This window comes from Triticum dicoccoides, chromosome 4B, assembly GCF_002162155.2.
Source record: "Triticum dicoccoides isolate Atlit2015 ecotype Zavitan chromosome 4B, WEW_v2.0, whole genome shotgun sequence".
NCBI classification, from domain to species: Eukaryota; Viridiplantae; Streptophyta; class Magnoliopsida; order Poales; family Poaceae; genus Triticum; species Triticum dicoccoides.
In genome coordinates, this window is record NC_041387.1 from 455858151 (window position 1) to 455877102 (window position 18952).

The window sequence follows — 18952 nt, forward strand, 5'->3', positions numbered from 1 at the left end:
AGGGGTTGACCGGACTGTGCCACGTTGACCTGCTGACGTCATCGTGACGTCAGCATGACGCAGTAATACTTTCTGGATTTAATTATATTCAGGAAATTCCAGAAAATGCCTAAAACTTCAATAAATCATAGAAAATTAACCGTAACTCCAAATTAAATAATTTATATATGAAAAATTATCAGAAAAATTCAAGGAATCCATCTGTACCATTTTCATGCATGTTAGAACAACTTATAGCTGCTGTTTAGCACAAATCAATTAAATGGCATTTGAATAATCACATATGGAGTTTGAATTTGAATCTTGGATTCAAACCAACTTCATTTAATCTGGTTTTAGTTGCATTAGCCCAAAACACATTCATTTTGCCATGTCATGATCATGCATCATATTGTGCATTGCATTGATTGTGTTCCTTTCTGTGTTGCCGGTATTTGCCCCCTCTCGATAGACGTGATACCGATGATGTGATCGTTGACACTGATGGAGACTCAATGTTATCTTCAGAAGTGCCAGGCAAGCAAAACCCCCCTTGTTCATTTCGATACAATCCTACTCTCTCGCTCCTGCTCTCTTTTAATGCATTAGGACAACACCGAATCATCTGTACTTGCTGCGGTAGCTGAACCCCTTTATCCTCTGCATGACCTGTCATTCCACAGTAAATAGATGAAACCCACTAGCATGAGTAGGAGTTGTTTGAGCCCTGTTGTGCCTACTCATTCCTGCTTGTTTGTCATGCCTGCTACTGCTTAGAGTTGAGTCAGGTCTGATTCATCAGGGATGAATCAGAGGTGTGTGAACATGTCCTACCGTGTGTGAGCTAAGTGTGTGAACACGATTTGGTAAAGGTAGCGGTGAGAGGCCATGTAGGAGTACATGGTGGGTTGTCTCATTGCAGCCGTCCTCAGGAACTGAGTTCTGTGTTTGTGATCCATGATTCAGCTACTACCACGCATTGGGCCCGAAACCAATGGACCCTCTCGGCTTCTTGATCACCCTTGTCCTTTGTCCAGGAGTTGCAAGTAGTTTCTGGTGTTTGTAGTATGCTGGAGGCCGTGCGCAGCGCTGACCGTAGGGGTGGGCTGTGATGCGGTAGGCACGTGGCCGGGTAAACCGGGCGCCCGTTTGGTGTCACGGAACCCTGTACACATCGTTTGGGGCTGTGAGCGAAACTCCGGCCGGATCTCCTCATGGATGGAACCCGAATAGGCGATAAACCTGGACTAGAGACTTGAGTGTTTAGGCAGGCCGTGGCCGACACCCACGTTGGGCTTTCGCTTGAAGGTTGCCGAGTACATGTCGTGTAAACGGCGGTAAGTGGTGAGAGCGTGTGTGAAGAAGTACACCCCTGCAGGGTTAACATCATCTATTCGAATAGCCGTGTCCGCGGAAAAGGACTTCTGGGTTGCTTGTATCAGTTCATAGACAAGTGAAAGTGGATACTCTAAAATACGCAAGATAAGCGTGAGTGCTATGGATGGCGTTCTCGTAGGGAGACGGGAGCGGATCCATAGTGGTGTATTGATATGGTGAATATGTGGACTCGTGTGCGCCACCTCAGAAGAGTCGCTTGCAGTCGTAGTTTAGGATAGCCACCGAGTCAAAGCTGGCTTGCTGCAGTTAAACCCCACCACCCCTTTGTTGATAATGATGCATATGTAGTTAGTTCTGATGTAAGTCTTGCTGGGTACATTTGTACTCACGTTTGCCTATTTTATGTTTTTGCAGAGAGATTTCGGTCTCACTAGTAGTTTCGCGTGGGCTTCGACGTTTAGCTTGATACCTCAGCTACGATCTTGTGCCCTCGGCAGGATCTGGTAGATAGTCAGGCTTCTCAGCCTTTTTCATTTATAGATGTCTGTACTCAGACATGATAGCTTCCGCTTGTGCTTTGATTTGTATGCTCTGATTGTTGGGTCATGAGACCCCTGTTTGTAATATCTCGCTCCTCGGAGCCTAATGAATAAATACTTGAGTCGTAGAGTCATTTTGTGATACCATGTTGTATTGCACATATCGAGCATATTGTGTGTATGTTATTGAAATGCTTGGTATGTGTGGGATCTGACTATCTAGTTGTTTATCCTTAGTAGCCTCTCTTACCGGGAAATGCCTCCTAGTGTTTCCACCGAGCCATGGTAGCTTGCTACTGCTCCGGAACACTTAGGCTGGCCGGCATGTGTCCTTCTTCGTTCCTGTGTCTGTCCCTTCGGGGAAATGTCACGCGATGAATACCGGAGTCCTGTTAGCCCGCTACAGCCCGGTTCACCGGAGTCCTGCTAGCCCAGTGCTACAGCCTGGATTCACTCGCTGATGACCGACACGTTCGATGCTGGGTCATGGATGCCTGTCCCTGTAAGTCTGTGCCACTTTGGGTTTATGACTAGCCATGTCAGCCCGGGCTCCTTATCATATGGATGCTAGCGACACTGTCATATACGTGTGCCAAAAGGCGCAAACGGTCCCGGGCTAAGGTAAGGCGACACCCGTGGGAATACCGTGCGTGAGGCCGCAAAGTGATATGAGGTGTTACATGCTAGATCGATGTGGCATTGAGTCGGGGTCCTGACACTGTGTGGCTACAGGCTGATGAGCTTCAACTGACCCAGCTCCAGCACACCCAAGCAGCCCTACCAGCTTGCGACAACGCTGCACGAACTTCTGCACTCACAATGAAGCAAGGTCATAATAAGTTCAGATCGACTGACTGCAAGTGAACAAGATGCATCTGTTCCGAGGAGACTGAAATTGTACCTTCATCGTCCCCCTGACTCTGGTCTTAGATTGTACGCTCCCGGGAAGATGACCTAGTGCATCTGAGGCTTCAAAGATGCATCTGTTCAGCTCACCGGACTGCAACGGCATAAGTCAGTCACGTTGACGAATAAAATATTTTAAATACGATCGTCGGTTCAAACGTACCACTCTGTTGATGAGGGGTGCAAACTCCCTAAATCCACTGTGCATGTCTCTGATGCCGGTCTGGTATGCCTGTTCATCGGGGTCAGCCCACTCCAGCTCCGCGATGTCTTCCGCCGTCCATCGAGGCCTGAGACGAAGACGGTGCTTCTGGCCATCATCGTACCACCTCATGTGTCGGCCCAGGTAATCATCCCAGTTAGTCACTCTCCTCTCCACGTCTTTATGCCATCTGTTCCACTCCGTCACATGAGTCTTATGCTCCTCTCCCCAGTTTGTGATCGACTGATTCTTCTGCCGGCTCATCCTGCAAGGCATAAGCAACAAGAATCATCATAAGCGCAATGAGATCATCATAAGCAACAAGAAACATGATAATCTCACGGAGAACAAAGAGCTCACAGGTGTAGCGCATGGCCGCCGGTATCGGTGGGCTGGCCCGATGGGGTATGCTGATAAATCCCAAACTGCGTGGCCACGCGTTATGGCAAATGCCACTCGACGGCTTACACACAGATCATGGGCACGATGCACCGCCAGATACCACGGTCCGCATCGCACATCACGTTCAGATCAAAGGCCCACTCTCGTTCTTGTCGATACGGGCACCAGATTACCTATTACATATACCTTGGTAAGTTCGCACTCTCGGTCAATAGCGGAATCAAAGAGAAAGGTGTTGTGCGAGTTCATATACATGCGTATGCGTCAAAGCATCCAACTCGTTGGTGTAGGTCTTGTACGAAGTCTTGTTTAGGCCCGTGTAGAGTTTGACAACGTCCCACTCGTAAGCTACGGTGGGGTTTCGAGTCTCGTCGCCTTCTTCGCCATAGTCTTCCCATGGGCATCTTGGCAACTTCTTCGGACGCCCCACCGGCAGCCGCTCCCACATCCAAATGGAGAAGGCCCAGACAAAGCCACCCATATTGGACTTGTCTCCCGTCCTCTGCGTTGCGTCGTCAAGCTGCAAAACATCAAATGAGGATCAGATATAAGAAAATGTCATGGACACACTTTCGTAGGTAGGTACGCAATTAGACACTCTCTTACCGAACGGTATAGGTAGGCGAGAGATGTCGTCCCCCAACTGTACCCTGCATCCTAGTCCACTAGGAAGAACAGATACGCCCAGTTGGCAGAGTTCCCGGAGCTGTCTGGAAACATGACCTCCGAGAGAATATACCACAGATAGGACCTCGCGTACAACTCCACAGTCGCCTCATCTGCGCCTTGGGGGCATGTCCTCCGGTGCTCCGAGAGCCAGGGCAACGGCACACCGGATGTACGGTTACTCTTGGCACCGGGGCAGTCGCCGATGAGGGTGGTGACCCTCTCCTACCAGTTGGCCCTCTCCACTCGACCGGTGAGTGCATGACCCTCGATCGGCATTGCAATAATCATCCCCCAGTCCTCTAGGGTCACCGTCATCTCCCCGCATGACAGATGGAAAGAATGGGTCTCCGGTCTCCAACGGTCAATCAGAGCTGTGAGAGCCGCGTGGACAAGCGTCGGCGGCTGACGCTTGAACTGCAGCACGAAACCCAACAGACGGGCTCTCTTGAAGAACGGCGCGTAGCGCTCGTCGTAGTCCATATGCCCATGAACCCCGTGACCCCTCATGCGCAGTGGCTGGAGCGTTTGTTAAAAAGTGAACGCCAAAAAGTTAGGAAATCATTTTCATCAATCCGAGAACTTTGATCAAAATTTCTTTCATATCACTTACCTCTCCGTTCTCTATGAAACGGGCACGATGACCCTTGTCGAATGCCCAGTCCAGCATGCAGTACCGTGGGCCGATGTTGTCCGCAAGAGGTGGCCGCCTTAATAGAGTTTCATAAACAAAAGCACCATAAGCATAAGCATACATAAACAAACAATGAACTCAAATCATATCAAGATCAAATTTTAAGCATATTCCTCCAACAACATCTACTACACATGATGGATCAAATCATATCAACATGCATCATATAAAAAAAACCTCCAACATACATCATAGCTTCATATTTTTAAACAAAATTTTCCAAACAATATCTTCATATCATCATATCAACATGCATCATCAAACTAGGGTTCATCTTCACACTAGAGCATATCATCATATCAACATGCATCATCAAACTAGGGTTCATCCCTTTATCAACAATACATCATAATTTTTTAACAAAAAAATTTATGAACTAGGGTTCATCTTCACACTAACATATGAACTATTGATTAGAGTACATATCCAATACCACTACTTACTAAAGAATTAAGAACTACAACTACAATCAATCTTAGGTGAAAAAAAAATCAATCTAAGTTCAAAAACATGAGGGATTTCAAGCAAATAATGCGTCGAATCGGTAGCAAGTTTGCAAAAACTAATTGGAGGGATCGGAGGATCTTACGGTTCTCTCCTCGGGGCCATCTCGATCCGCCAAAACGGTGAAGAATCGGTGAAGATCCAAGGGGGGGAGTGGAGGAGATGAGAGAGGGAGAGAGGGGCGACTTGGGGGAGAAAGAAAGGAGAAACTGCCGACTTGGGGGAGGGGAGGGGTGGGAAGAAGGGAAGGGGCGCATTCTCTGGCGAAATAACTGCCCCGCACCCTACCGCCAGGGCCCCTGGCGGTAAGGTTAGACAGCCTACCGCCAGGGCCCATGACAGTAGGGTGCGACGGAGGGGGACGGCGCCGTCTCTGCGTGCTGACGTGGATAGTTTCCTACCGTCATGGGACCTGGCGGTAGGCTATCTAACCTTACCGCCAGATGCCCTGGCGGTAGGCAAAAGGGTCAAATCTCGAAAAAATTTCAAACAGGGATCAGATCCTGAAATCCTTTTTAAAAAGGGTCAAAACACGAAATTCGGCCGCATCCCGGCCGGCGTCCAAGCATGCATGCATAGAGCCGAGGAACGGCGACAAGGCTCAACATCACACGTGGGAGTGGCGGCCCCACGCTCCCCCACCAACCGGACCTGGGCCCGCCCGGCTGATTTCGACGCCTCCGGACCCCGGCGGCCGGGACCGTGACGGCGTACATACTGCCCTGCCCTGCCCGTGGGTGGCGCGTCACGTCGCCGTGGCCGGCCACGTACGTCGGCGCCTCACGGCGTGGAATCCACGGCGGCGAGCCGGGGAGCCGGGCCACGTGCGGCGGACCCTCGCCAGCCTCTGTACTGTCTATCACGGCACGCTCGCGGACGCATACCCCCGGCACGACGTGCGTGCTCACATGAACGGCGACTGGTTTCACACCCCAGACTGAAAACCTGTGTACTTCTCCTCTTCTTTTTATGTGAGTTCTTGCGCCTGGCCACTGGAAGATCTGCCGGTGGACTAAACAAGTTTCAGAGAAATTTAGACCACACCCACGCAGGTGCTCAGGTAGTAGTACGCATGTGCACGTGAGAGAAGATGATAGTATACTGCAGCAGAAAAGTGGGTGGCTTTGACTATTTGTGACGGATGACCACGCACGCACGCACCCGGGTACACGACCAACTCCACTTCCATCGTGCAAGTGCAACGCAGACGGTGCAGGCGTGCAGGTGGCTACTTGAAGGCCGAGTTGATTCTTGCACCAGCACAAGGCTGCTCTGCGACTTGCTGTCTGCTTTGGAGTTATAGACTTTCACACCTGCATGTAGTTTTGCCCGCAGCCCAATAAATGTGGAAATGGACAAAACTAGCCCTTTTGTGAAACATCAACACAAAATGAACCCATTCTGAAAATATTTCATAAAATGACCCTCTTTTGCATGGCGTCCGGGGCTAGGGCGAGCATGACGCCCCGGGTTAGGGCGTCATGGTAGCGACATCTAGCATCGCGACCGGCTGTGACACCCTGGTTTTTGCCACTTTTCTCTCTCTGGAGTTTATTGCATATTTGGTTCGAATTTGGATTTTTTGAATTAACTCCTTTGGACTTAGCACTTGGGCATTCTTTTGATTTTCACCCAAGTGACTCCTACCACTCCCAAAAACATCTCTTGCCCTCATATATCTCAAAATAATGTCATTGGAATATTTTCTCGAAGGCAAAGTATTCATTTTCTCTTTGAAAATGAATGATTTTCACTACTGCTCCAAAGCAACCCCTATTTTTCTTGCCCCTAAAATTCTGAAAAAAATCCCAAATATTCTTTAAATCATGTCTCAAATTTCTATGCAAAAATATTTCATGGTCATGTGGAATATTTTTGCTGTAGAAAATCATTTCTCTTCTAGTCAGGAAAAGCACTTTGTGAAGGAAGTGTATTTTACCCTGATCTTTTTGAGCTGAGATTTTTATAGCTTGATGACCCTCCTAGCAAACCCTTAACCTGCAGGTTTTAGCTCCTAATCCCTTCTAGATTTATCTCAAATGGCTGCTACATTTCCTGTAGCTCAAGTCACCTCCTGTCGACCTGGCAATGAACCAACACCTCAGGGTGACCTAACACTGCAAGGACTCGACGTGCGGGATCCGGCAATACCCCTCGCCACCGACGACTAAGAGGTCACCGGCAGAGGGGAGCCGCAGGGTTGGCTCTCCTGGCGGCGGCGGCGGCTAGGGCTGGCCGCTAGTCAAAGAGTTGCGAGATACACGTGCACTGATTTAGTACTTAATGCACCTGTCACAGCTAAATCATCATCAACTGGCACATCATACATGTAGAAAAATAGATCGCCTGATCAAAATTCACTGCCCAAAACATGTCACCGTAGGTAATATCAATAATCTGTTGGGTCACAAGAAAGAAACAACTAGTGATATCAAGATTAACGAACAAAAGTTTAGACGACCATGTCGATCAAGGTTCGCTGGCCTGTTCACCATCGCCAGTTTTCTGGCGTTTGGTTGAAGGCTCATTCTCTTCTTCATTCGTGACAGTTGCTCCAGTATCAGAAGCTGGCTTATCTGTCACCGCTCCATTTCCATCTTGGTGGCTGATAGCTCCATTGAGAGCCTCTGCGCCTAACAGAGAGATATGCTTGCTAGTAATTCTCCGACCTGCTCTGACCTTCGGACCCCAGTGACTTTCTGGGTTTGGAAGGAACCGATTCACCTTCTTAACCTGAGCCTTGCTGAGGGCAGCAACTGCTCTAGAGAAATTTGCCTATGATGAAAACACAAAATGAGGAGTAAATATACAATTTTGTTCACATACAAGCATACAAGGGACACTGTAATCTGAACAAATAGCATACTTCTAGCTGTGGAGATTTAGAAAGGATTGCAGTGCCCGGAGAGTCACGCGGCTGTTCCTTGATTGGATGGTTTTTCACCTGCGTTCAAATATTCCAGAAAGCTATAGGGTAAATAGAAGTTCATGGGGTACTTGAGGCTACATACTGAATGGAAGTTGTGATCGAAAGTCACAAACAATCGATATTTACCCAGCAGCGCATGATGTCCCAAATAACATCCCAGGGGGCATCAGACTTCAGCCCAAGCGGATTACAGTGACTGCTTGAGATCTGATATCCTGCATTTATAACCGCTGACCGGAACATAACTGCAGATGGTGATGTGCACTTCACAGTCCCAGATATGTTGTGGAGACTAAAAAATAATGGAATGTCATGCAATTCCTGCATAACAAGAGAAAACATGAATGAAGTTTAAAGAGAACACATAATAATTTATCAGTCACATATAATCTATCCACAAATTTGCACACAACAAATAAATGCTAAGCTAGATGGTCTAAATTACTGCAAAATCATTCCAATCCTTCGCTACAACCAAGGACCATTTACAAGCTTCAGCTTTTATCAAGCAAAATGGGGAAAAACAGACCAAGAAATGGTCTACTACTAGCTGGAGTAACCAATTTACTGGACAGCAAAATTCTTCCTTGGTTCTAAATGTGTCATTTTTTTTATCTTACCATGGGTTATGATTAATAGTTCATTTGAGCAGTCTTGCTTAAAAATTCTCAAGAGTTCCAATCAATCTGGTGATACAATAACACCCAGGATTGACAGACCAGTTTTGCATAATCACATATGCATCAACAATAAAACTTGGCAAAAGAGAGATACTAGCCATGGCAATACCTCTGATACAGTAGTTAGAACTGAAGTAATTTTGTTGTATGCGGGATATCTATCCTTCATTTGCCTAACATCTGTCAGCGTAGAAAGTACCCAATCTTGATCATGAATAGGAGCAGACCATATTGGCCCACCCACATTAAATTTCTTTCCACAGTCGCTGCATTCTTGAGGAACAACAGGTCCAATACCAGGCGCATGCTTCAAGCTATTATTCTTCAGTCCGAACAGAAAGAACAAGGAAAAAGAAAGCTTCAGACTCGGGCATGGAATTTGAGGAAAGTTATAGAGGGGTGAATTATACGCAATACATACCTTAGTAACAGTCCTCCCAAGGGATTGAAGATGGAAAGAATCACAGCCGGCACATTGATATACATAAGAAAGTTTAAGTGGGGTATTCTTTATTTCACTTGCAGAACTGCAGTGAAATCGATATGTTATGATGAATTAGAAGCACTGCCAAGTAGAAATAAATAAAGAACATAATAGAGTATTTGCACAGAAAGAAGGTAGAAAGAATCTCACGTGAATACTCGAACAAAAACACGGACATAGAAATCCATATACACAGAGAGAACAGGCACAATATATCTCTTGTACCGATTTGCATGGCTCTGGTGTAAAGAGAAATGGTAAGCATGGGAAGAATTAAGATACCCGAAGGACAAAACATGGGAACTAGAGTTAAATTTACAGATCATTCAGCAAAAGCTTGTAACTGAAACTAAAAATATAGTACCTCTATAGATATTGAAATTTGTGAATTGTTTGACTGTACAAGTAACATAATGTTTCATGATAGCATTTTATGATAGCTCATCAACTGATCACGATTCAGCATAACAAAAGTTCAGAGTGAAATCATTCAAAATTTGCTTTGGGGTTGTGTACCTCGATACAGGCAAGGAGGATTCTCAAAGCCATTTCATGGCAATACTTGCCTTTGACTGGGTAGGAACCATACCTACACAACAGAATTGATTGTTACAACTTACAGAACAACTGAACAACATACAAACTCTTCAGTTGGAACTTTTTGGTGAGCATTGCCCATACTTGGAGTAGCAAACTTCTCCATTAGTTCCACAAAGTACTGCCAGATCAGTGGCTGTGCACATCAATAGCCCACCATCAGCAACAGCCTGTACAGCTGAGTCCAGGAATACAGATGGTGACCCATAGGGGTCAAGATCAACCTAAAAGACATTGGAGAAACATAAACCAGCAAGAAAGTAGGAGAAGAAAAACAAACAATGCGAAAATCATCTTAAATAACATTTATTTGTAAAAAATTACTGTAATAATCATGTATACTCAATGCAATGATCCATTGTCCTATTTACATTAGTACTTTGGGCCTTCAGACCAATAACAAGGTTCACACAAAGCTTTACAACATACAAATTCCAAATACTTCAAACAGTAGAACCTTGGTCTACCTGAGTAGTGTACATAAAATCTATAAACATGTAAAGGAGCAAATCCACAATTATGTTGCCCAAGATTCTACCAGAGTTGTCTCGAAGTGAGTAGACCGAACATAAAATAAGTAAACGCCCTCATCCCCCAACACACACTCAGATGAACACAAAACACCAACCAAACCTCCTGCAAAGTAGCACAGTGGCATCTTGAAAATGTTGAGAAGCCTTACCACATCAAATTCTTTTGGATGTGTGAGCATGTAAACTCGAGCATCAGCCAAGTGAGCTTCAACCTTGCTAATAGCAGAAGCCCCATTGAACTTGATGTTCCTCTTGCAAGCTTCAACAGAAGCTGAAGAAAGAAAACCACATTGAATGCAAGCACGGGGGCATTCATAATTAGGAGAGAAGTTTAGAAACGTGTGTATTACCTTTATCATTGTCCAGAGCTACTACCTTTCCTAATCCATCAACTTCACGAGCATAACGGAGAGACCTCAACCCAGAAGCAGCTAAAGCCTGCATTTTTTTGTTGCCAGTGCAAATCCGACCTCAGGTAGTGTTAATATGTGAATAAATAATTGACTGGATGTCACTATGGTCCAAACTTCTTGCAGAAAGAGATACGATATGTCTCATTTGTACTAGAAGTCTCACCTCAAGAACAATTGGTGGCTTAAGCTCTCTGGTTACTTTCCTGGAAGGTGTCTTTGTTTCTTCTTTTGACAGATCTCCTATTTCATTTGTAGCCTGATTTGTCTCCTTTTCATGAACAACACCGATTTCATCATGCTGGCTAGTTAAAGCAGTGTCTCCATTTACAACAGGTGTTTCAACCTGATTGTCTTTTTTATGAGACTTATTATTCCTTTTGTTTATCAGTTCCTCATATTCTTCCTTGCGCTTGGCAACAAATGTCCTTAACACAGCAATGGACATATCTCTGTTGTGCACCTAATCAAAGCAGTAAACTTGAGCTTTACAGAAATATATGCATGATGGTTAGCTGCAGGATTAACCCTAAGTTTAACCAAGCATCTATACTGCCCATCTAGCCGCCTACCAGCAACAAATTGTCCCACTAGTATGCTGTTTCAGATACCATACCCTGAGCTGTTGGCTGATATTTGACCTGATAATATAATTATTAACAGATACTAATTATTTCAAAAAACAAACTCTGCATTCCATCATCATGTTTCTCTACGGCAAAAGTTCAGGGACTCACAAAGTCACAATGCAACTTGAAACCCTTTAATTTTGAAAAACTTTGCCGTTTAAAAAGAAGGGGAGTATTATAAAGAAACCAAGTCATAGGATTTGAAGCCATACAGATATCAATCCATTTGATTTGTCCAGTTCCAGAATACCACATAGGCAAAGACGTTAGCTGTTAGGGGCTTTGATATATCTGTGAACATTTGTAAACTTAGAATTTAAAACAGTATAAGGTGGAGGGCTAACATAAACTATCAATCAACAGAATTAAGAAAAAGTAGTTTAGCTAGGCAGAAACCAACCCATCATAATACAGCGAGGTCAAGTTGACACATACAGATCCAAACACAATCACATCTTGATCGTTCCCCAGCACCCAATCTGGAGTTCTAAAGTAACTCAAAGCTCTAAAACTGCTACACGCCGATCAACTAGAAGCCAGCTGTGGATGTAACAATACATACTAAAGCAATAAAGCAAAGCCCCGCAATCACTAGACGCCTACGCCCTAAAGGTTAACTTAAGGAGTGCAGATTTAATCCCTAATCCAGAACGTATAATAAAAACAACAGACAAATATGAACGCGAAGATACCTGGACGGGATTGAAGAACACGGCGTTACTCGCGAGCATGAGGATCTCAGCCTCGCCTTCCTTCTTGATCTCATAGTCCTTGAGCATGTCCTCCACTTCCCCCATGTCTCCAAATCCAAACCCAACCACGGAATCCAACAGAAATTAGTAGCCCGCGGCGAGGAGGACGAGGTTCGGCGAGAGAGGGCGGAAGCTAGCGCTCAGCGACGCGGTGGCACGCGGATTCGGGAGAGACGACGAGATGTATGAGCAGTGGGGCGGAGATGAGGTATTGGCGGCGGCGGCGGCGGCGGCGGGGGGGAGACAAATTCGCGGAACCCAAACTAGCAGCCAGGGCTTAACGTAGGCTGTGAGGGTTCTTTCGGAAAATATATATCAAAATCAAAATCAAAATAAGAATTGTGAAAGTTTTTTATTTTATTTATAGGGAAGGGAAATAAGGGCACCTCAAATTGCCAGCAAACGTCCACTTTGTCATTCAGCACAGTGTCCCATCTGTTTGCGGGCACGTTAAATCCATTCAAAATGTGGAAGCTTTGCAAGCGTCGGGACCGTGGCTACGTGCGCGTCCGACATCTCGGTCCCATTCAAAATCATCTCAGGTGCCCTTCCCTCTCCCGCGTGAGCGCATCTCTACTCTTTGGGTCGCATTCATGCTGGTCCAAAGCGGACGCAATCGGTCACTAGAGCCGGCATTGAAGTGGCGCGTTGGCCAAGCCCTGATCTCCTCTCATGTTCAATGTCAAAGAGACGTGTCTGGACTATACAAGACGGCACAACTATCTACACATTGAAATTGGGTGCCTATCGTCGGTTGTCCTATCGTCCGTTTGACAACGGACGACAAACCAACTCTGACGCACATATTGACACAACCCAACATTTGGCCTGGTCGGCGTCACTATTTATACATGGTCATGCCCGGCACAATCCGCATAGCACCACATCTGTTTCATTTCCTCCTCCGTGCACCACCTCTGTCATGACCATGAGCTTTACAGCGACGTGGAGAGCCTTGCGTCCAGCTGGCAAGCCCGTCGAGTTGTCCAGCCTTGCGTCCAGCTGGCAGGCACATCGCGCACACTGGATAGAGGCTCACTGGCACGCCGAAGGTGAGAGATGACAACCCCACGATGGAGGAGGTGTCTGATCCCCTAGCATGCGCAGGCGTACTTCGACGCCGTCATGGCGGAGGAGCAGCTGACACCGCAGCCAATGGCGGCGTTCCGGCATACGCATGAGGAGGGGTGCTACAACCTCACCCTCCTCATGCATCGACGGTTGGCGGAGGGCCAAATCTACTGCGAGTTCATGAGCGAGGAGGCTGTGGCGGCCATTACATGGAGAGCCCAAACTTTGTCGCTGAGCAACGGACGCTCTACGAGGCCGTGCGCAACGCTTGCCCCGGTAACAATGCAGATGCGGCACAATCAGATGTGCAGGTGACGTTGGCGATCATGGACGGGAATGTCGGCAGTGGTGCATGTTCGCGTCGCCTGGCGGTTCACACCTGGTCATTACGACCACGAGGTCGGCCCGTCTACGTCCATCGTGGACCTAACCTCCATCGACGACGTCTAGGACGTGGACTCTGACGAGGGATTGGATCTATCACTTGGTGAAATGTCTCTCATTAACTCTCAGGAATCTCTCCTAGATCTAAGATTTAGTGTGGACGAGAGTGAGAGGGAGCACTTGGTGTTCTTGGGATGTTTTGTAATGAAGCGGTCATCCCTCTACCAGAGTGGTGGAGGGATATATGTAGTGCCCAACAAGTAGAGTCGTTTGGTCGTTTACTATAAGTGCCTGGACGTTCGGGTAGCAATCCAGATGTTCAGGACCCTTGACTTTTGAAGAAGAGCCAGCAACAAAGGGAGACGAGGAATCACCCGGGTGTCCAAATAGAAACCCAGTCAATCCAGAGGAATCCCAGATGGTCCAGATAGGTCAAATACTTACTACAACCAGAGGCGAGACATCCGGATGTCCAGCTTGCGGTCCGGCACGTTCGGGACATCCCGGATGAAAATGTTGCTTTGTGTGATCGTCCGGGCTGTCGCCGGATGTCAGAGATGGATCTGATATGGTCTAGCTTTGACAAAATCTGTTGATGTCTGTTTTTTTGATAAAGGGCACTTTTATTATCTCAAAACATAGATAAACCATTATGAGTAACACCCGACCACTGCATAACTAGGATGCACGCGGTCAAACATGTAAAATCTAACAACAATAAAGAAAAAAACCAACAAATGAGCGGTCACAGAGTCCTATAGCCTGACATTATGCCTATGTTGAAATGGATGGTGGACCGATCCGGAGATTATGCTGCCACCCGTGTTAGGTAAAGACCTTCGTAGACACCTGCTCCAACCGCGTACACACCACCTCGAACAACGGTTGACACTCCGCTCGTTGTAGCATAGACCATGTACGAAGCAAGTGCGGACAATGGAAAATAACCTTCAAAGGAGAAGCATTTTTGTCATTGAAAATCAAATAATTTCTACATAGCCAAAGCGATCATAGTAAGGCATACACTCCCACCCTTGTTAGAGTTTTGAATCTATTTGGAGTACCGTCCAACCAATGACCAAAAATATTGGCGACACTTGTGGGCGGATACAAATTTGTCGACTGACCACGTAGGACATGCAAACTTGCATTAAGTATGTATTTTTTTTCTTTTCACCATCTCCTTGCCAAAAGAATGTGGATCTAAAATAGTCCGGTCTTTGCAGGATCCCTTTTGGGAGTAGTAAGAAAGAAAACATATAGAGAACCATATTTGTGAGGACAGAGTTCATGAAAACCAGCCTTCTTCCAACTAAGAGCAACTTGCCTTTCCAACTGTTCAACTGTTTCTCTATCTGTTATTGGAAATATACCCCAGAGGCAATGATAAATGTTTATTATTCACGCTAGAATTGTATTGATCGGAAACTTAAATACATATGTGAATACATAAACAACACAGTGTCCCTAGTGAGCATCTACTAGACTAGCTCGTTGATCAAAGATGGTTAAGGTTTTCTAACCATAGACATGAGTTGTCATTTGATAACGGGATCACATCATTAGGAGAATGATGTGATGGACAAGACCCAACCGTAAGCTTAGCATCACATCGTTTAGTTTATTTGTTTTAGCTTTCTTCATGTCAAGTATCTGTTCCTTAAACCATGAGATCGGTTAACTCCCTGACACCAGAGGAATACTTACTGTGTATCCAAATGTCACTTCGTAACTGGGTGATCATAAATGTGCTCTACAGGTATCTCCAAAGGTATCTATTGGGTTGGCATGGATCAAGACTGGGATTTGTCACTCTGTATGATGGAGAGATATCTCTCGGCCCTCTCGGTAATAGAACATCTCAAAGAGCTTGCAAGCAATGTAACCAATGAGTTAGTCACGGGATCTTATATTACGGAATGAGTAAAGAGACTTGCCGGTAATGAGATTGAACTAGGTATGAAGACACCAATGATCGAATCTCGGGCAAGTAACATATCGCCGGACAAAGGGAATTGCATACGGGATTAATCAAATCCTTGACGTCGTGGTTCAACCCATAAAATATCTTCGTGGAATATGTAGGAAACAATATGGGCATCTAGGTCCCGCTATTGGTTATTGACCGGAGAGGTGTCTCGGTCATGACTACATGGTTCCCGAACCCGCAAGGTCACACGCTTAACGCTCGTTGACGCTAGAGTAGTATTAGGATATTTGATGATTGGTAACCGAATGTTGTTCGGAGTCCCGGATGAGAATCCAGACGCCACGAGGAGTCTCGGAATGGTAGAAAGGTAAAGATTTATATATGGGAACTCATATTTTGCGTTTCAGAAAAAGATGCAGTTTTTTCGATATTGTACCATTAAGCTTCTAGAAGGTTCCGGAAGTCCACAAGTATGTCCACCATGACCCAAGAGCTGGCATGGGCTGAGGGGAGCCCCCTGGCCTTATTGGGATAGGCGCACCAAGTCCTCAAAAGCTCATGTGGATAGGGAAGGAAAAAAAGGGGGAGTCGTAGTAGGAATAGGATTGGACTTGGAGGCCAAGTCCTCTCCCCCTTGGTTGCACCCTAGGGCTTGGAGGGGCTGTTCCCCACGTCCCTCCACCTATATATAGAGAGGAGGGGCGCCCCAAGAGGACACACCAAGCCCTTGGCGCCCCCCTCTCTCCTGTTACTCCGTAGTTCCTCCGTCCTTGTTCTAGTAGCGCTTGGCGAAGCCCTGCTGAACTAGCTCCACCACCACGCCGTCGTGCTGGTTGTGATACCATCTACTTCTTCGCTTTCTCTTGATGGATCAAGGAGGAGGAGGAGACACCATCAAGTCGCATGTGTGCTAAACTCGGAGGTGCCGTCCGTTCGACACTAGATCGATCGGATTGTGATCGGATCGCGAAGAGTATAACTACATCAACCACGTTATATACGCTTCCACTTTCGGTCTACAAAGAGTACGTAGACACACTCTCCCCTCTCGTTTCTATGCTTCTCCTAGATAGATCTTGGGTGTTCGTGGGATTTTTTTATTTTCATGCTTCGCTCCCCATCAGTGGCATCATGAGCTAGGTCTATGCGTAGATGGTATATGCACGAGCAGAACACAAAGAGTTGTTGGCGTTAATGATCAAATTGCTTACCTATGTTGTCATTGGGTTCGGCGGTATTCTGGGATGAAGCGGCTCAGACCAACTTTACATGTCCTCACACATGAGACCGGTTCCACCGACTGACTTGCAACTTCTTTTGCAAAAGGTGGCTAGCGGGTGTCTATCTCTCCTACTTTAATTGAATATAATTTGACAAAGGCGGTCCTTATAGAAGGTTAAAAGGCAACTTGATTATCACCGTTGTGGCTTTGCTTAGGTAATAACGGTTCTTGCTAGTTGCCCATAGCAGCCACGTAAAATTTGGAACAACAAAGTAGAGGTAGTCTAACTTGTTTTTCCAGGGCATGTTGTGATGTGGTATGGACAAAACGTGATGTGATATATGTTGATGTTTGAGATGATCATGTTTTGTAACAGGTTCACAACTTTCATGTCGATGAGTATGGAAATCAACATGGGCCATAGGGTTGTATTTAATTTATTAATCTCCATGTAATTGCTTTACTTTTTCACTATGTGTTAGCAATAGTTGTAGAAGCAATAGTTGGCGGAAACGACCACGTGACAACACGATGATGGAGATCGTGGTGTCATGCCGGTGATGATGGAGATCATGTTGGTGCTTTAGATATGGAGATCAAACGCACGAGATGATGATGGCCATATCATGTCACATATTGATTGCATGTGATGTTTATCCTTTTTACGCATACTAGTTGACTGCCCGTGCATTTCCACGACACACCATACCCTACCAACAAGACAAATGTTGCTCATTCTCCACCCTGTTATATCTCAAACCACTCATTTTCTCTAGCTTTGGTGTCGTCACTCTACTTCACTCTAGAAAACTCTAATATGACATGATATGTTAGCATTTACGATGTGTGTCATTTGCTTTTTGCACGATTGGTCATACTCATGTGTAGGTGTATGTTTATGTGAAAATTCATATTTTGGATTAACTAGACCATTCACTAGTGCAGAAACGGGCTATAGTCCCGGTTCGTAAGGCCCTTTAGTGCCGGTTCTGGAACTGACACTAAAGGGTGGGGACTAAAGGTCCCCCCTTTAGTCCTGGTTCAACACGAACCGGCACTAAAGGCGCACCACATGGCACGAGCCCACGCCGGGGGCTGGGAGACCTTTAGTCCCGGTTGGTAACACCAACCGAGACTAAAAGGTTTAGGGGGGTTTTGTTTTATGATTTATTTTTCCTTTTAATTTTGTGTTTTCCATTTAATTCCTTTTCATTTGAAACATATTTTACGCTACTAAATATTGTATTGGGGATGAATGGATACTCGATAAGAGCGAGTAATTATCCGTAGGGGTATTCATGCGGCAAGGACTACAGAGTAGTAAGCATAAAGGATCCTCAGAACATCGAAGAGTATTTTAGGACATCTTGTAATAACAAGAGCAACTGGGGATGAAGGTATGAACGACGACGTAGGTACTTACCCATAAGGATTTATCGATGTTAGGGATTGCAACAACGAAGGGCACAATGGTCTTGAGAAAACTCCGGAGAGTATTTTCAGAAACTTCTGGTGCACCAAGTAATCATCTGGAGTGAGGGGCTCTCCGAGGGAAAGTATTTACGAGAACCTAGAGTTGTTAGCAAAATCAGTTAACCCGAATAGAAGAGAGATCAGATTCCCAGAGTAAGGACGAGGAATAAAAGATCCTACTACCACCCAATGGCGATGTGGGCCCGTAAGCCACACAACCATGTTAGTAAAACAGTTTTTCAAAGACTAGACTCAACTTCGGCCAAGGAGTTGGAAAGGGGGATCCTACAGGCAGTCGGCTCTGATACCAACTTGTGACGCCCCTGATTCGACTGTACACTAATCATACATGCAAATGTGTACGATCAAGATCAGGGACTCACGGGAAGATATCACAACACAACTCTAGACACAAATAAAATAATACAAGCTTTATATTACAAGCCAGGGGCCTCGAGGGCTTAATACAAGCTCGATACACAAGAGAGTCAACGGAAGCAATAATATCTGAGTACAGACATAAGTTAAACAAGGATGCCTTAAGAAGGCTAGCACGAAAGCAACACGATTGAAGAGGCAAGGCCTCCTGCCTGGGACCTCCTAACTACTCCTGGTCTTCGGCGGCCTC

The 18952-nt window shown here is 45.9% G+C and overlaps 1 protein-coding gene across 1 annotated transcript; it reads right to left on the reverse strand.

The window, feature by feature from the left end:
- Window positions 1-7536: 7536 nt before the first annotated feature.
- On the reverse strand, window positions 7537-12521 carry LOC119290837 (probable tRNA (guanine(26)-N(2))-dimethyltransferase 1). The gene is made up of 12 exons (XM_037569487.1): window positions 12185-12521; window positions 11030-11326; window positions 10804-10891; window positions 10603-10724; window positions 10005-10144; window positions 9840-9912; window positions 9474-9562; window positions 9261-9366; window positions 8949-9161; window positions 8286-8480; window positions 8097-8174; window positions 7537-8005 (listed from the first exon to the last, which is right to left on the reverse strand). The coding sequence occupies exons 1-12, from the start codon at window positions 12287-12289 to the stop codon at window positions 7700-7702; spliced, it is 1812 nt and encodes a 603-aa protein (XP_037425384.1). The 5' UTR covers window positions 12290-12521; the 3' UTR covers window positions 7537-7699.
- Window positions 12522-18952: the final 6431 nt, after the last annotated feature.